A 17,559-nucleotide genomic window follows, 5' to 3' on the forward strand; every position below is an offset into this window, starting at 1 on the left:
GACTTTTTCATAACACCTGTGGAAAGCAGTATAGCTTAATATTCCTTCCTGGTGCTTGAACCTGCAACCTCTTGGTGTCTAGTTGAGTATTCTGGAACCACTACACTGGCAACAACTGGTTGTCAGTGAATGCTCTGCAAACTCTAAACATATCAAAATAACTTAATAATGTGTTGCTGAATAGCTTTGTGTAATCAGTGCATTATCTTCTCACTTAAATCTTGTCTGTCTATATACTTGAAGTCACAATAAGGTTTTTGGCAGTAACTATTAAACTCCACACTCCATACAAGAAAAAAGAACCTATTGCATTTCCTTGTTCAGCCATCCAGGGTACACACACACCTATTTATTTCGGTAGTACTTTTCAAATAAATAGAAACATTAGGAAAATCAGAGTTAAAACAGCTATAGGTACATTCAGATTCAGGCCACATTTCATTGTAATTACATAATCCCTTATTCTACAGTTTTATGCATCTCATATCTGTCTTAAATTTATGATAAAATTAATAAGCAGCAATTTGATCTAGTCAATGACGGGTTAGCTACAGAGACTAATTTAATCACACGAATGTGACAATTTATAGTGAAGTACACACACACACACACATTTTCCAAACCGCTTGTCCCATACGGGGTCGCGGGGAGCCGGAGCCTACCCGGCAACTCAGGGCGTAAGACCGGAGGGGGAGGGGACACACCCAGGACAGGACGCCAGTCTGCTGCAAGGCACCCCAAGCGGGACTTGAACCCCAGACCCACCGGAGAGCAGGACCCAGTCCAACCCACTGTGCCACTGCACCCCCTTATTATAGTGAACTAAATTGGTAAATTTAAATTTTTTGTTAACAGAAGGGTCTGGGCCACCAGGGAACACAGAGACACCATAAAAATTGACCAGCAGTTGGTCCAGCTAAAACTGTACTTATGTTAATTACTATGTCTTGGTGTACAGCATTAAGACAGGCTTTATACAGTCTTTATTTAATTACAAATATGTAAAACACAGTAATACACACACACATTTTCAGAACTGCTTGTCCCATATGGGGTTGCGGGGAACCGGAGCCTACCTGGCAACACAGGGCATAAGGCCGGAGGGGGAGGGGACACACCCAGGATGGGACGCCAGTCCGCCGCAAGGCACCCCAAGCGGGACTCAAACCCCAGACCCACTGGAGAGCAGGACCCGGTCCAACCCACGGCACCCCCACGCCCCTACGCCCCCCTAACACGGTAATAATAATCTTGATATAAACTGTGATATATTTTACCAATTTTAAAGTGCAATTATTTCTGTTATGCAAATTTAGGGCCACACAAGAAGTAATTATCTTCATATACGTCACCGAGTACATAAAAATCATTTTAGGCGTGATTGAATGATACCTAAAGGACACAGTATATTGTCAAAGCACCTGAACTCTGTGCCATATTTTTAAGTACAATACATCCTGCACAGGAAAAAGAAAATTCATCAATGTCTAGATTGCTGCCAGGGAAAAGAAATACAAGGGTGGAAGGAAAAGAGAGATGAGAGAGTCTGTGACAGATCATGGGGTTTCAGCAGAGGCAGGAAAAGATGGGTTATCTAGTGACTGGGAGACTGACAGCACAGCAGGCAGCCTTCACAGTTCATTGTCAGGGGCTCAAGTAAAACTGCAGGGAGAACCTTTATGGTCTGCGGAGGTACCTTCTCACAGCCCGTTTGAAGGATTCACCTTCATAGGTTTCGCACTGTGACCTGAAAAGGGGAAAGGAACTGGAGAAAACAGTGAAAGGAGGCCAGTGAGACACCTCCAGCCCCTCTGTGCAGTTCTGCTGCCTCGCCCCCCGTGGAGCTCCCCTCTAGTTCTCAGAGGTCAGTGGAGGGTGAGGTCAACGCTTCTGATGAAAACTCAAGAATAATGTAATTTTTGGGGCCTGTGCTCCAAGAATGCTGCTCAGGTATGTTGAGGAAGTACCCGTGAGAACCTTAGCACTTGTGTGCCAGCTGTGTGTGCAATGTGTCCATGTGTGCAGTGTGCAGGACCTCGTGGTGCTCCTCGCAATAAAAGTGAACAGGTCTTGCTAAATATCAGACACAGTACAGATGTGCTCTACAGATCTGAAAGGAGAAACAAGATGTGTCACAGTTTCTCTTAATGTCAGAACGCTGAGATGTTTCTGTGTATTAATACAATTTGCAATGCTGTGAGACCTGATCCAGAAGTCATGGTTTGTTTTTTGCTTATAACGTAATGTCAAACCAACAGGTCGTTTATAATGTATGAACATGGCACTCCGACATCGATCACTGTGATGAAGCCATTATAAATGTCCCGAAAAGACCCAGTTGTGCACATAAATTTGAAAATGCCTTTAAAATTTTACATTTAAATATCTGACACTCGGTGCATGAACATTTACACCATACATGAGCTTGAGACATCATGGGCGAAGTGAATCTGGAAGAGGTGAGTTTTCAGAGCCTTCTTGAATGTATACAGAGTTTCAGCAGTTCTGAGTGAGAGGGGGAGGTCATTCCACCACAACAGAGTCAGAACTGAGAACCTCCGTGTTTTACCTTTCGTCTACCTTTCATATGTACCGCAACTGGATTGTTCTGGTAAAAGTAAACAGATTGAGTAAAAGATCCCTCCAAGTCACCTTATTTCAGAGGGCACATCATTCACAGCTGTGTGAGTTTTGCAGAATCATTCTTTAACGCTAGGTCAGCGGTCATCGAGGGGACCCTGGGCTGCTGACGTGGGGGGTCACTTTGAACTTTGAGACGTCAGACTGAAGAATGGGTCATTATGTCCGCACCCATGACGGACAGTCCACGGACTGCAGAGGCCAGCAGAAACGACCCTATTTCTGGTTCCTCACTGAGGCTCCGATGGGGACAGAAGGCAAAGCTACACCTAATTGCTGCCTCTGCTCAAGCGTAAGAACTACAGAGAACAGAACCTCTAATTTCCCATGAATAATGTCCCCAAGCAGACTGCACCCCATAGAAAGTAGTAGTTTCCCCTCTGGAAGGAACCGTGGTTCTGCTAATACAGAGAATTGCGGGATTATGACAAATAGCTCTGGACGGTTTTCAAAACGGTCAAACAGTTCACGTTGACATTCCTAATATATAATGGAAAGTGCAAAACTAGCATATATGTTTTGGAAAAAATACTGAGTTGTATTCAAAACAGGAGAGAGTTTCTTGTGGTAATGAGTTACATTATGACTATGCTGTATACGAAGAGCACTCATAATACGTAGACGGAAACCGTCAATTGACAACTCCACGGAACGACATTTAAATAATTTAAGCATTATTAAGGCATCATTACATCATACGCTGGACTGGTGCATTAGACACAGCATAAAACTAATGTTCTCTGCATTAATAATGTAATGTTTAGGTAGTTCATATGAAGGTGTTGTGAATTTTTGCAGACATAGCATGTACTTTGGTACCATTTGTATGTTGTAACGCTGGAGATGAACACGAGTTGACAGACGGTAACTTTTACCACTGTTTAAAAATGGAGTAAGAATGTTCATCTGATAAATTCCTGTCCTTCAGTGGAACATGCAGCATTTGTTTAATAGTGCTATTTATGCATAGCCTTCCAGTCACTGGCCTGTAAAGCCAAGGAAATATTATTTGGGATTTATTTCCATTTGTTTAGGTTACCAAATGCTTTCATTTAAATGTTTCCTAAAATTTGTTTTCAAATGCAGCCTTCTTTGGGGCTGCAAAGCGAGTTTACAAGGAATGAGTTTGCCATTAATCATTTGGAATTTATTTAGTTTGAGTCACTTCAAGAGAACTCGTCTTGATCTCTGCAACATGTTCCTCTGGAAGGACTTCCCTTCGAAATACTCAGAATCAAAAATAAGGGGCTCAGTTTTACATTCCACTTCCCAGTATCTCTGAGCTCCATCTGGCACTGTTTAAGTGTTCTGGAATGAGGGCGACGTCAGTGACATACTTTTAATATTTGACAGTTTTTCATATTCCGATTTTTATGACTGAAATCTCACAATCATCATGATTGTCATGATGGCCAAATAAATATCCCGCAGAGGCAATTAGGACTACAATAAGGAGAAGAGTATGGAACCAGTGAAGATATGTTGTGATAAAGGATCTAAAATCTGATTATGCTGTTTACAATAATATATTTGGAAACACAGAAAAAGCTTTTCACAAAGAATGGCTTCTGATAAGAAAATGAATCAGGGGGAACTGTCAGAGTTAAGATCAGACACCATTCTAGGAGACAACACCGAATAGCTCATTTCTGCTCATTGTCAAAATGGTTGAGCATTTTTCCAATTGTTACGTATTTACATGAACAGGTAGAAAATGAAGATGTTCTGGGAGTCATTGAACTTTCATTTTGTGTAAATGTCAATTTTGATATCCCCTTGGTGTCAAACTTAATCATTTACAAGTAGACATCTTTCTGTTAATGCACACATACGCAAAATATTACATTCTCAATTCAAAATTTGGTTTTATTAATCCAAGCAAGACAACCACATATGGGCCTTATTTAAAAATGTATCTGTTACACAATTACATAAATTTTACCGCCTGATACGTGCTTAGGACTGCTTTGCTGACAGGAAGAGTGTACAGTCTTTGGCCAAAGGAGAAACAGAAAAAGAAGGCACTTATTGTTATTATTAAGGCAGTTACTGCGGAAAATGGAAAGAGACTGAGTGTTTCATAAATACTTGCATGAAATCCAAATTAAATATTCATTGAAATGTATCGGCAGGATTTTAAAATGCTTCCTGCTATTATAATAACCAGAATAATGTAAATATAAATGCTGACATCTGTTTTCTTTCCCTCTTAATCTGTACATATTTAATATACTTCCAGCACACCCTGCTGAGTAAATTCTTCATTCTGGATACCCTTGCAGGTGACAAGATGCCCAGGAAGGCGCTAACCACTTTTTGCCCTCAGTTGTATCTGGCCTTTTCGTTGGCCAGGGCAAGTCGCCGGATGTTGGCCACACAGCCAGCTGCTGCTTCTTGAAGAACCTCATCACTAGATCCAATCATGCCCAGGAGCAGCTGTTTGAGACACGAGGGAGAAGGAAAACTGAGATGTAACAGGAAGCGGAACACACACTGTGCACAGCTCAATATCCATGACACATTTTTTAACATGTTCTCAAACAGTTATTAATACTCAGAAATAACTGACTAACAGAACACAAGTGTGACCGTGACAATAAACTGTAAACCATATTGCCTTGCCCTGTATGGTTGTGTATCGGCCCTTTGAAAGTGTTATTAAGAACTGACTACTGCTGCAAACATGTGCTTCCTAAATTTTGATAGGATAAAGGAATGTGTCTAACAGATGGGACCGGCGCTGAAACCCTGAACTGGAAACTTACGGCCTTCCAATCTTCAATTGTCAGATTATATCCGAGTCTTAGGGGCTTATTTTAGAATCCTTTTTGATCCTATTGAAGAACATAGGTTTGAAGTATTCAGATGTGCATGTTTTAAGAACAAGGTACAAAAAAGTACATACTGCCCTGCAAATATGTGCTGTGGCCATTCACTTTCTTGTTTAACACCGAACGAAAAAATGAGCAGAACCTGCCGGTTTTGCCAAGTGCCTTGGCGTTAATGGGGTTTTAAATGGGATTTTAAATTAGTCCACTGTGGTAGTTTGTGTATTTTACATGGATGTACTGCTCTTGTCCTCGTAGGTGATTCTGATTGCTGGTAACTGGTGCACAACAGTGACACTTTTCATTATTCTTTCACTTTGATTTACAGTGTTATAGACACTGTAACAGTAACTTGTCAGATGTCCAGCCAAGGAAGTCGTGATGAGGGCTTTCTGTCCTTCACAAAATTTCAGGAAAGTATATTTGCCCACTTCCTGAAATCTCAGAAAACTACATTTCAAAAAATACAAAAAAAAAATAGTGGGCATTGTGTAGTTATACAGTTACAACAGAAGTATGCTATACAAATAAAAAAAGGTATATAAAATTATATGACACTGTATGTGTGCAATTAAAAATTACAACTGTTTTACGCAATACAAAATTTAAATTGTTTACATGTAGTTATACTGTTACAATACTCTTACACTGTAACTATGCAGAGGGTGTGAGGTGGCGCAATGGGTTAGACCAGGTCCTGCTCTCCGGTGGGTCTGGGGTTCGAGTCCCGCTTGGGGTGCCTTGCGGCCGACTGGCGACCCATCCTGGGTGTGTCCCCTCTCCCTCTGGCCTTATGCCCTCTGTTGCCGGGTAGGCTCTGGTTCCCCGCGACCCCGTATGGGATGAGTGGTTCAGAAAATGTGTGTGTGTGTGTAAGTATGCAATACAAATTAAACAGGGTTATATGTAGTTAAACTGTTACATTGTCTGTACGCAATACAAAAGTTCAAATTCTTTACATTTAGCTGATACTTTTCTCCAAAGCAGCTTATGTCAAGCAAGCTACAACTGCTTACCTATTTATGCAGCTGGGCGGTTTTTTTACATGAACAATTTAGAGTAAATACCTTGATCAAGGGTACTACAACCAGAAGTGGAACTTAAACACAGCCTTTGGGTGCAAAGGAAGCAACTCAAACCTCCACACTATCAGTTGACTTCTTGTTTCTTCTAGTTGTATGTAGTTATACCGTTACACTGTAAGCATACAATACAAATTAAAGATTTTTATATGCAGTGTACTGTTACACTGCACATATGCACTACTGCCTATTTAGACTAGATGAATAAGTTTTTGGCTATATTTAACAACTTTATTATGTTCATTAGGGTTATAGGAACCTGCCCCTATATTTTTGTAGTAGTCATCTTTCTAATATCTGTGTTCGCAGAGATGATCTCTGACTTTTAGAAGTTACATGCAAACCTGCTCAGTATTTATGTTGTAAGGATGGTGCCAAGACGGAAAGAGAGAACATTCCCAGAATTTTCGGCTGAAAGATAAATATGGGAAGGAAAAGAGATGAGACGTGAAGCTGCTATCTCCGAGCACACATTCCTTGGTGAATTGGCAGCCCTGAAAGACTGCCAAAGTACTATTATTTAATTTAGTTTTTATTGTTTTTTTTTTTTTTTTTTTATTCTGGAGGGGAAAAAAATGTATGTGAGGCCTAGTTTTTCCCTAATATATAATTTGTAACTTCATTTTGTGGCGATAGTTACAGTTCGTTTCGCTCCAAAATAGCATCAAAAACACCACAGAAAAGCAAACTAATATTTGCCAGTTCAGAGAAAACACACAGCTCCTCGGGACAAGTCTCTTTTGTGAAAATAGAGGATGCTTGAAGTGCCAAGAGTAGCCTTTTGCCAACCTCATTGCGCGCTATTCAGACTTGGCCAAATAGCAACTCCTGAAGCACAGAGTTAATGCAAAGATAAGGTTGTCTTTCTTTCCTGCCCCCCACCCCCCCACTCCCAGCTGGGATCTGAGAAACTATAATGCAGCACTTGTTCAATGTTTCTAAAACCCGTGGAAACACGGAAAAACTCGACTCGTGCTTGAGCAGCGGCTCCAAGTCGCTTGACTTTGCGTGACTTGCCTGGAGCCCAGGTGTGCACCCTGTCACTGGATCTGCAGGTTCAGGTACGAGGGGCCACGGCAGTCACTGAGGTGTCGTTGAGTTAACCATTAAGCAGCCAGCTGCTGCTTCCTGAGGTATAACCCCCAAATCCCCGACGGTCTCAATCCATTCGACAGCAATTAGCCAGCCGACTGTACAGAGCCATGGATTTCCTTGTTTTCATCGTCCAACCAACCAACCAACCAACCATCCAGCCATCCATCTCTCCATCCGTTCATCCATCCGTTATCCATACCTGCTTCTACAATTCAGGGTTGCGGTGGTCCAGAGCCTATGAATACTTTAAGTAAAAATCCATAAATTGTTCATTTGAATAAAATGCACAGAAACTAAATGTTATTTCTCCTAAACTTTGAGGGTATAAGCAATTAATAAACATGATCACGCAGATAAGTCAAGAAATAAAACAAATAAACTGATTCAAACTGCAGTTCCAGAACGTCTTTATGCGTCTCACCCTTTCCATCCTTCTTTTGTCTCTGGCTGATTGTGCTGCAGAAAATATGTGGTGGAGAAAATCCCAGCTGTAAGTTCACTGGGAAATTTGGGACTTTCAAACATGTCGACTGTTTTCAGCTCACGAAAGTTCTTTGATCCTTGCAGATACAAATCGCAGCGCAAGACGCACGCAGGTCACGGAAACTCACGCCAAAGTCCTTAATGTCTGTTTTACCTTGCAGTTGGCATTCATACTGCAACACATGTCACAAACTGGAGAGATGTAAATAGAGCTGGTTATGCATTGTTGAAATGAGATGGATGACTTATCAAAGTGTAGGTTTTGAATACATTTCCTGGGCAAGGAGAATAACTGTGCAACAGCAATATCATCTGTTCACCACATCTCCACCTTTAGACCTGTAACAGACACAATATGGTTAGCAAGGAGCTTGGAAATATTTCTGACAAAAACTATTCTTACAAGCATACCTCTACTGCTTCCCCATGTCCAGTAGCGTATCAGAAAAAAATGAAGATAAACAGCAGTAATATGTTCTGTATACAAAGCAACCCCAAAATGAGGTTTCTTTGATGTCATTTAAACAAAGTACATTTTCTGTAATAATAATTTTTTCAATAACTTTGGTTGAAAATCACCGATAGCTGCAATCAGTGTTTTTCAACGGGTCAAATTTGCTTCATAAAAGTGAATTCATATGAAAGGAGTCATTTAAAAGCTGACTCAAGCTGTCTCCTGGGATTTATGGTTTCGGCAAACAACCCTCCACCCTCCAGAAGTAATGTAAAGAAAAGGACGGAGTGTGTTGATTTTGAACAAGGGACAAAATAAAGTGCTTCCTTATAAAGCTGTGAGATACCAAGAGTATATGTGAAATCAAATGAGAAGGCAATTCATCCTGGCCTTTTTTAGTTTCCTACTGATACATATTTGTACTGGGAATGCAGTTACAGAACCTCAGCTTCTTTTTTTTTTAACAAAAACTTCAATAAAAAGATTTAAGAGCACAATGCCCCAAAAGCGTAAATGAGTAAAACAAAGCTTAGGTCAAATCAAATTTTGAACTTAACAAAACAATTGAAAAATAAACAAACTGAGACCTGTGATGGAATTGTGTCTGGACCACGGCGACCCTGACTTAGACAAGTGGTTAAGGAAAGTGAGTGAGTGTGAGTGACAGAACAAGGAAGGATAGCACAGCTTTTTCACATTGTACAATTACAGAAAAAAAGATGGTGATATTTCAAAGGAGGAAAGAAAAAAACTGAAAAAGTCTAGATGATCCTAATGTGTTTTCCAGTGTAAATGCTTAATTTCCTCCCCTAAGCCAAGGGAACTGAGTTATACACCAGAGGAGGAAAGTGACTTGGAGATGAAAACACTGGGGGAAAACTATACACTCAGTGAAATCACAGGAAATGTGGGTGAGCATGTCTTGAGCACTCTGTGTTTTTGAAGTAACGAAAAAGTGTTCTGAAATACTGTCGCAATAACACCAGAAGGCATTCTTGAATTTTACACTCACGCATAAATTCAGCTCTAAGGAAGACAGAACCCAGCGTCAGTTCCCGAGAAATGCATTAAACAATGTATTAAACTGCAGGAAATTATGTTTTGCCACACTGCGTGTCGTGTCATGGCATATATCATAAGCACTACTTAGGGGAGGACTGACTTTTCGTCTCTAAGCCTGACAACTGCTCATGTTATAATGCTTTCTTGGGGTCATAAAGGTACATTAAGAAACAATTCTCGGCAAGAAACATGATTTAATGTGAGATGAATTAAATTTTAATGTCTCCTATTCACAGTAACTGATGTGTAATTTTTGCTTTTCAGTTAAGCCCATTAATAGTACATGGTGCAGTTGTGCGGAAACTCAGCTTTTACATTAACAAAGGAAAACAAGAACAATCTTAAAACGAAAAACAAGAAACACAGCTGTCATTTTTTTCCCCCTCTCTGTGGTTTAAACAAAAAATAAAAATAAAATCTGCAAAATTACTTTTGCAAATTGGACATTACTCTTTTGGAACGCCAAATGTTCAGTTCAGCAACCAATTATGGGCAGTGTTGAACCACATGTGATGCAACAGCAGATTTAGCTGAAGTACACCATTAAATGAACATGGGAAAAAATATTTGGCTGCCAGAGCAGAACCACTTCATAATTTACAGCCCAGTCAGATTTGAGAAAAAAAAAAAAAAAAAAAAAGAAAAAGAAAAAAACTTCATGTGGTTGAAAATATTTTCTCGTGTGAAGCTGTGTATGGGATATATGAATAATGAGTTAAAGAAATAAAGGTAAAATATTGTTCAAAACTTTGCAGGCAAGAACCTTGTAACTTTGCGATACAACAATGACATCGTGACAAAAAAAAATCTCTAAATGCATTAAATATTTAGAAGCATTGAGAAGCCAACTTCATCAAAAGAAGGGAACAGGTAATGTCAGGACAAAGATGCAATAAATGCTCTTGGGAAAAATATTCAATTTGAATTGCTTCCCAAAAAGTTTGCATATGTATGAAATTTACATTGCGCAGATGTAAAAAAAGTAATTTTTTCTGAATGTTTGAGCTAATTTTATTTGAGCATTTTTAATGGATGTACTGCACAGCTGTACAGGAATAGATAACAAGCGATACACTTGAATTATCGTTTCTAATTCGCTCGGCAGATTCTGCAAAGTCTCAGTGCTGAAGCTTTAATTTGCAAGTGTGCAACTGGATCTTTAGCTGTTGCTATTCAACTAAAGCAGCTTGCTCAGGTGAAAGGTTTCAGTCTGCAACCCTGTGCTCATAAACTGAATTCCTGACCTGCTATTGCCCTCACTTTTAAATTACTGTACTGTTATCTGCTCTTCCCGCTGCACTGAATTACTGCACCGCCTTTGAAAATAATTTGTAGCTGTCTTTTCTGATCCAGAACGCCCTTGTCTTTTTGGGCAAAAAAAAAAAAGAAAGCACTGCTTCATCGCTGCCGTTGTGTAGAACTCTGGTTGAGAGTTTCACCCTTGTGTTGAGATGTAGGTCGCCGTGGCAACGGTTGCTGCAGATACACCATTTATAATGGCTCAGTAATGGCATCTCCAGTTTGAAAGTGGCACTTCACACACTGAAATGTTTACTTTTACAAATTCCCTTGACAGCTAGAAAATTTTGCCATGTTTCTGCCAAGGACAAAACAAGTCTTGTTCCAGCTTCGCTGATCAAAGGTTTGCGAACGACTACAAGCGTCTTACCAGAAGTTTCCTTTTCATTGTACCCAAAAAAAGCAAGTGCAGTTGGCTTCAGACAGACTAAGAAGAGTAAAAGGAATGACAAAGTCTCTCATAGCTATTTGTCATCTCTAAGTTTGGGTAGGAGGGTGGGGTGTTGCTTGAAGAATAAGAGGGTACCTTAACCGCTCCATTTTCATGCATTGTGATGCAGTTGTTAGGATCCTTAGACAGCTGGAAAAGGGCCTCTGCGGTGGCCTGATGGACCGAGGCGTCCGAAGACCCGAGGTAGCCCACCAGCGGAGCCACGGCACCAGCCTCCCCAAAGGACACACGGTTGGTCCCCCACATGCAACACTGAGCAATGGCTTCAGCCAGGTGGCGGCGCAGCTTGTCATCAGCCTGCTGCAAGGTTTCAAAACCATTGAGAGATCTACTACATGTGACACAGTAAAATAACCCAGCAGAGCAGCAGATACTGATGGGCTCTTTGACCATCACCAGTTCTCAGTCTAGTAATTGCACCAAGTCCACTTTTAGGTTTGAGCACACAGAGCAGTACTGCTTGCTGGCAGGAAAGGCTACTTACTGTGTTTGCCAGTTTCGCCAGCATCGGCACGACCCCGTGGTCCGTTATCACTGCCAGGTTCTCTTCGTCTTTGGCTATGTTGGCGATGGCAGCGCAGACGCTTGCCAGGACCTCTTTGTTTGTCGATTTCAGCAAATTAACAATCAACTCCAGTCCGCAAACAAAGGATCGCACCATTTCCCTTGCATCCTGGGGCAAAAAGCATCTCATTACTTTGATTTCTTAGTTAGCAAAAGAACAGCAAAGGGATCATCCCTTCAAAACAGAAGGAGGCAACAAACGGGCAACCATAACGATCAATCACGTTAAAAACAAAGCAGTTATTTTAATAATGTTTAGAAATTTCTCTAAAGTTTACAAATTATAATCCATTTTCACCTGTCATTTTTAATTTCATCTTGCATCAAAACAATATACTTCTATATGAGATAGCGTATTTGTCATCTGGGTGGTGCAGTGGGTTTGACCGGGTCCTGCTCTCCGGTGGGTCTGGGGTTCGAATCCCACTTGAGGTGCCTTGTGATGGACTGGTGTCCTGTCTTGGGTGTGTCCCCTCCTCTTCTGGCCTTACGCTAGGTGGGCTCCGGCTCCCCCCGACCCTGTAGGGGACAAGCCGTTCAGAAAGTGTGTGTATTTGTCATCTCAACACAAGTACTGAATGTTTCAGTATTGCCACCTTTTTTTTACACTGAGAGGGAAAATTAGGAGCAAAATGAGTCCTGGTGAAATTTGACCTATATACAGTTCTTTCTGTCGTAAATACTATGGTTTTGTTCACCTGATTGCTAGAAGGCTTCATGCCTTCCTCCACATTAATCATCAGAACACAGAAAATCAATGGTGGCCAGTGCTGATGAATTTTAGGTACTTTATTCACATTTTGTACATCTATGGTGTGCGTTGAGATCTGGGTGCCACAGGCAATGAATGGTTGAGACTATAATAAAGAGCAAAGAATGTCAAATGCAAATGCACGGTTTCATTTTGAGGAAATAATGTCCAAAGACCATAAGTTCCAAAAAGAATTGAATAACTTGTGATAATGGCTACGACTGAAGTTGAATGATGTTACACAACTTTAGGTAATAATCAAAGTTTTGTAATTGCTTTGTAAACAGTTATAAGGGGCCACCCAATTCTAGACAGTAACACTACAAGCAGAAAGTTGTCTGAAACACGACCCACGAGTTAAACAAAACTGTATTTAATGATCATCATAAGGAAGGCCAGCCCATCTAGGGTACAGCAGGGAAGAAAATGCAGGGTCTTACAGATTCACACTGCAGGACAGTACCAGGTGACCTTTACATGCAGAATCAGTTATGTAGCATCCGTGCGTCCGTCCACATGCTTACACTGAATATGATGAAAAACACGGCTGTATCAGCACATATAGCAGGTGGGCAGTGAGAGGCGAGTGTTTGACTGTGTTCAGCGTTGAGCTGTGGACGTCCCTTAGCCGCTGGCATGAGTTGCGTCAGAACATGTGCCAGGAGAAGAGCTCTGTTTGGAAAGCCACCCCCCTCCCAGTGCACAGAGGAAGCGCTTCCTCAGGAATACTGATGACTCGAGTCAGAATGACAGGGCTCTCTAAAGCCACCAGCTGTGACACACTGTGAGCATTTCTTTCATGAGCTGGATGGCGGCCAGAGATAAACCACGACATAATGGCTCTCTGCATATCACATCAAAAAAATGAAATAAAATTGAAAACACACTACTGAAAGTCCTTATGCAGGCAAGACTTATTCTGTAGGCAGCAGTGGTGAAACACAGAAACATGTAAAACCCCAGGAAGACCCCTAAATTGCACTGATCTGCCCCAGAGCCGTTTACATGAGCAACCAATGAAAAGAATGAAAGTGAAAGCTGGCATCATTGCCTTCTGCTGCTGCACCCAGAGGAACATGTTTCACTGAATGAAGAATAAAGCGAGTGAAGCAAATGCAGGACTTTACCGTGTTACCTCTGACTACTAATGACTGTCCCATTCAGAAGTGACTGTCTCTGATGCAGAACTTGTAGCAAAGGAGGAGTGGACACATGGGTACCCAGCTGTTCTTACAGCATGGCCCTCTTATAAATGCACCCCTGAGCTGCTAACCAGGCCCACATGTGCTCTATGTAAATAACTACTGCACCAAGGAGTATCGGATTCCTGCACCGTATCGGCGGAATGCACCGTTTAGCTCGTGTCACTGCTCTACCCCCAGAGTCATCGCAGCAGCGTGTATTCGAAAGAACTGGCACCATGACTATCAGATAAACACTGTCAAACACTGTTAGCTCGCAATGAGATCCTCCGTCCTCTTTTCCGTATGGTTCGCATACATCATTCCCGCCACCCCGCTCAGCCAGGAAAATCCCTCTTGCAGAGGATCACAAATCTTCATCTTATAACACCTGCCTGAATGTAGAACCCGGTTTAATCCAATATGTTTAATATGCAAACACACGTTTTCTTTAATCACATTCATTGTATTGAAAATAAACACGTTTCGGGAAATCATATTAATTTTGGAAATAAGCTCAGACCGATTCTGAGAGAAAGACGTTCAGTGATACCGAAATAAGAGCGGCTCTTTTCCGGCGATGGAGTTTGCGTTTCGGTTTACAAAATAAATGTTTCACCTTGAGATGCTGCGTGAAAAAGTGCAGTCTGACATCTCGGCTCAAGTAAAGGGTGAGCGTACGGCCCTCGGACGCATTTTTAAAAATATAGTTTCCAACTGGACACGATGTCAGTCTCGCTCGGACCGATTTCACACATAACGGAAGGCCTTTTATTAGCACGTTTATGTACATTCCGTGTAAAACTGTTTCCTTCTGGACCCTTGAAACGGCAGATCTGAAAAACACCGAACAATAACGACGATATTCAATTTGATGCAACTAGGAAATTCCGAGTCAGCGTGAGCCAAGCATTACAATATTTTCCATATTAAAATCAACGTTAAAAGGCCACTGCATGTGGTGTAAACATGACAGTCTTGATTACGCTGCACGGATTCCACTTAAATGATACGTATATAAATACGTCACATCGGAATCTAATTTCACCTCAAATTTTCAGACGCTGCAGCTCCTAAATGTGTCTCGGTGTGTCCAGTGTCCTAATTTTACATACCTTTGCATTTTTGATGCAGGGACAGACTGCCCATGCGGCATTGGCTTGAACATCTGGATTTGGATTTTTTAACAGGGACCAGAGGAGACGAACTCCATCCAAGTTGTCGATTATTCTGTAACACAGAGAGCAGCAGAAGGATTTCATCTCAGGGCACGTTCGATCTGCCGTTTCCACGTCCGCACGCAGAGCGATAGTATTGACTCGCACCGATGTTGTCTGTCGACAAAGGGCTAAACAAAATAATAGCCAATGCAGGGCAGCTTTCACCTACAGTTTACTCATCTTTACTAGTATAAGCTTATTGATCGGGTCCACCATTGTGACGGGGCTTAAATAAAAAGTCACCAAATGAACATCGGTGACGATTTAACGCTCCATGAAGCTTCATGCAGTATTGTGTCACGGTCATGCGTGTTTGAAAAGCCCATTAAAGGTTTAAACGGACACAGCGCAGCTCCTTTCACTGGGCAGTGGCACTCATTTCCAAGTCAAACAGTTCAAGAAACAGGCCTCCCAATATTTCACTTTCTCCAGACGAAGTTTACTCAAGCACAGGCCATATTTCATGCTACATACATGACTGTAGTTAGTGCTATAGTGAAGGGCCAGAAAGCTAAATTATGCCGCAGCGCATCCGTTGTCTGGTATAAATAACATGTAACGTGTTTCCCATGTGTGTGCTCAATCAGCCAGCCCAACTTCGGAGCGTCGTCGTAAGACTCTCTAATCAAAGGATCTCCGTGGCCAACAACAAATAGTGTCTGGTCAGAGGCATCTCTGCACCATCTGTCACCCATTTGTACATAAATCTGTCCGGGATTTCACTACATCACGGTAAAATCCATGTGATGCTTCCACTCGATCACAGCGATGAACCTAACAAAGCGTCAAATCCGGGCAGTTCTCTTCAAATGAACAGATATGAACTATAGTAGAAAGATCAAGCAGAACAATAAGAAACATAGAATATACATTTTTGCGACAAATATTGGATTGTACTTTCAGTAAAGTTCTAGCAAAGGAAATTACATCAAAAGTGACATCAAAGGAAATGTAACCTTATTCAATGTACAAAATGCACCCACTTGTGGAGTTACATTTAGCGGTATAAAATATGTCATCTGTAGACTATCAGTGCAATATATAAGAAAATAAAAGCAGTGATCTGGTTTAACCCAGAAACACACAATTTGCAGTAAATACTGAGTACTATGAGCATCCCTGTGCTGAGTGCCTTCAAGTGTTGCGCACACAAAAAGTGCAGGAGCTCAGCACAAGAAACGGTAGGAACGGACGCAGTTTCATATGCAGCATGTAGTTTTCTGGTAAAGTAAACCAGATGGGAGTGAATCTGTCAGCTACTTGAAGAATGGCTGCTTGGCTTGTGGTTCCTTTGCACCAACCAGAAGCTGTTATGTAGACGGTTTCATAATACTGCTCTTCCTATGTAAACAAAGCCTTGTTCATATATACGGAGGAAGCGGAAGAAAAAAATACGAAAAGGGAGGAAAAAATAGAGAAAAATATCATTTTACACTGAGAGAAAATGGTCAGTTTGTGAGAACTGAGAGTCTGGAGGAAAAGTGAAACGCAGCCATGAGTGAGACATCTGACCGAGGCTCCTCCACATGGCAGAGGGATGTTGCTATGCTTGAGTCGTTCTTGAGTCGTTCTGCTCGGTAAATTTCAGAAACAGCTCTGAGCAGATGGGTTTCAGGCAGGAAACAGTTAGATATGAACCATGTTAATTGCTCAGTGAACTACTGTACACTATTGTCAAGATATCTGACAACAAATTAGTTTAGCCCAAACTCTGCAAAATGCAACAGTAGTGGGCATAATGAGTGTTGCCAAAAGTATAAAAGTAAAAGATTTAAACAAAAAAATAAATATAGTGTCCCTGAGTCAAAAAGGACGAATTTCTTTCGTTTCAGGTATTCATTTTCATTGACTGCTAATTACTATGGACTATCATAATAAAACCTGAAACTGAAGCCCTTGATTTAATCTATCTGACCAATAAATTCATTTTTTCATTCTGTTATAGTAATTTTTAACGATAGGAACAATAGAAGTATAAAACTGCATTATTAAAATCAATATTTTTAGCAGGTGGGTGTTGACAGCAGAACAGCACGATATCAATGAAAATGACTATGAGAAGGACGTGTTCACCATTCAGGCCCATTCTAACCCCAACACTCCAGGAGGCCTTTCAGTCGAGCAAAGAAGAACATGGAACTCACGCCATGTTCTCCAAGTCCACGGCACAGGCCCCCACGGCTCGAGTGACGTTGACCAGCAGCGCCGGGTTGATCCCCGTCAGGAGACCGACCAGCGGCTGGATGCCACCGCACTTCCTGACGGTGGCCCGGTTGGGTGGGTTCCGCGCACATTCACCAAGGGCCCCCACCACGTTGATGAGCACCTCCTCAGGTTGGTCTGTCAACAGCCCCACCAGCATCTCCAGGGCGTTGTACTCCTGAAACCTGGGGAGAAGGCGCAGCGCATCTTCAGAGATCCACTCTGAACTGGGTAAAGGACAGGTATC

General features: G+C 41.6%; 1 protein-coding gene across 1 annotated transcript in view; it reads right to left on the reverse strand.

Annotated features, from left to right (window-relative positions):
* Positions 1–4,893: 4,893 nt before the first annotated feature.
* LOC108927640 (armadillo repeat-containing protein 4-like) overlaps positions 4,894–17,559 on the reverse strand; it is a 54,706-nt gene continuing 42,040 nt past the window's right edge. Inside the window, exons 9-13 of the mRNA XM_029246470.1 lie at positions 17,255–17,497; positions 15,006–15,120; positions 11,879–12,067; positions 11,470–11,691; positions 4,894–5,076 (exon numbers count right to left, since the gene is read on the reverse strand). Coding sequence (XP_029102303.1) covers positions 4,963–5,076; positions 11,470–11,691; positions 11,879–12,067; positions 15,006–15,120; positions 17,255–17,497 — 883 coding nt within the window. The 3' untranslated portion in view covers positions 4,894–4,962. The remainder of the gene's footprint in view (positions 5,077–11,469; positions 11,692–11,878; positions 12,068–15,005; positions 15,121–17,254; positions 17,498–17,559) is intronic.

This window comes from Scleropages formosus, chromosome 19 (genome assembly GCF_900964775.1).
Source record: "Scleropages formosus chromosome 19, fSclFor1.1, whole genome shotgun sequence".
NCBI lineage: Eukaryota > Metazoa > Chordata > Actinopteri > Osteoglossiformes > Osteoglossidae > Scleropages > Scleropages formosus.